This window comes from Aptenodytes forsteri, unplaced genomic scaffold (assembly GCF_000699145.1).
Source record: "Aptenodytes forsteri isolate BGI_AS27 unplaced genomic scaffold, ASM69914v1 Scaffold475, whole genome shotgun sequence".
NCBI lineage: Eukaryota > Metazoa > Chordata > Aves > Sphenisciformes > Spheniscidae > Aptenodytes > Aptenodytes forsteri.
In genome coordinates this window covers 34,060-34,872 of record NW_008794113.1, presented here as the reverse complement: position 1 = coordinate 34,872, position 813 = coordinate 34,060, and the positions used below count along the sequence as shown (strand labels likewise).

At 68.3% G+C, this 813-nt stretch overlaps 1 protein-coding gene across 1 annotated transcript in view; it reads right to left on the bottom strand.

The window, feature by feature from the left end:
• Window position 1: 1 nt before the first annotated feature.
• LOC103896024 (potassium voltage-gated channel subfamily H member 2-like) overlaps window positions 2-813 on the bottom strand; it is a gene marked incomplete at both ends in the record, with an annotated part of 31,382 nt that continues 30,570 nt past the window's right edge. Inside the window, 3 exon segments of the mRNA XM_019471120.1 lie at window positions 2-131; window positions 256-442; window positions 765-807. Coding sequence (XP_019326665.1) covers window positions 2-131; window positions 256-442; window positions 765-807 — 360 coding nt within the window.

The window sequence follows — 813 nt, the reverse complement described above, 5'->3', positions numbered from 1 at the left end:
GCAGCGGACACGGGGGGCCGGGGGGCTGGTGGGGGGACGAAACCGTGCTGTAGGCGGGCGGCACCAGCGCGGCCTGACGCTGCAGCAGCTGCATGATGGAGCTGATGTCCGCGGCCATGCGGGTCTCCAGCCTGCGGACAAACATGCGTCGGGACGTCTGCAGGGCACTGCATACTGTGGGGCAGCACGACCCCATGGGAGCCCCCAGTCGCCCCCCAACAGGTCGTGCTGCCCCTCCTAAACCCCCCCAGGTACCTGTTGAGCTGCTTCTGGAGCAGGTCGAGGCGTGTCTCCACCTCGGAGCGCTGGCGGCGGCTCATGGACGGCAGCGGGATGCTGAGGGCGGCGTGAGCCGGGATGGTGCAGCGCGGAAGCTCCTGGTACTGCCGCCCCCGGCTCTCCCCCCAGAAGCTGAAGATGTTGGAGACCCCCGAGAAGGCTCCTGTGAAGGGCAGGGGGGAAATAATCAGTGCCCTTAGGGTCTCCCAGCAGGCACAGAGCATGGAGCAGGGATGCATCCCAGCAGGCACAGAGGCCCCCCCCCAGGCATGGCGTGGGGATGTGAAGACAGAGGGGGTGCAGGGGCAGAGGGGCAGAGGCTGCAGGGGAAGGTGCAGGGCACGGAATGGGGATCTGGGGGGCAGGTGGAGCTATGGGGATGGGGGTTCAGGAGCTGCTGGGGGGTCTGCAGAACCCTGAGCGGGGAGGGGAGGAATGGGGGACCCCCCCCACCCCATCCCAAGCCCCCTCATCCCCATCCCCACCTGAGAGGGGGTTGCACATGTCGCTGCCCTTGTGCTCCTCGGCCTCGGT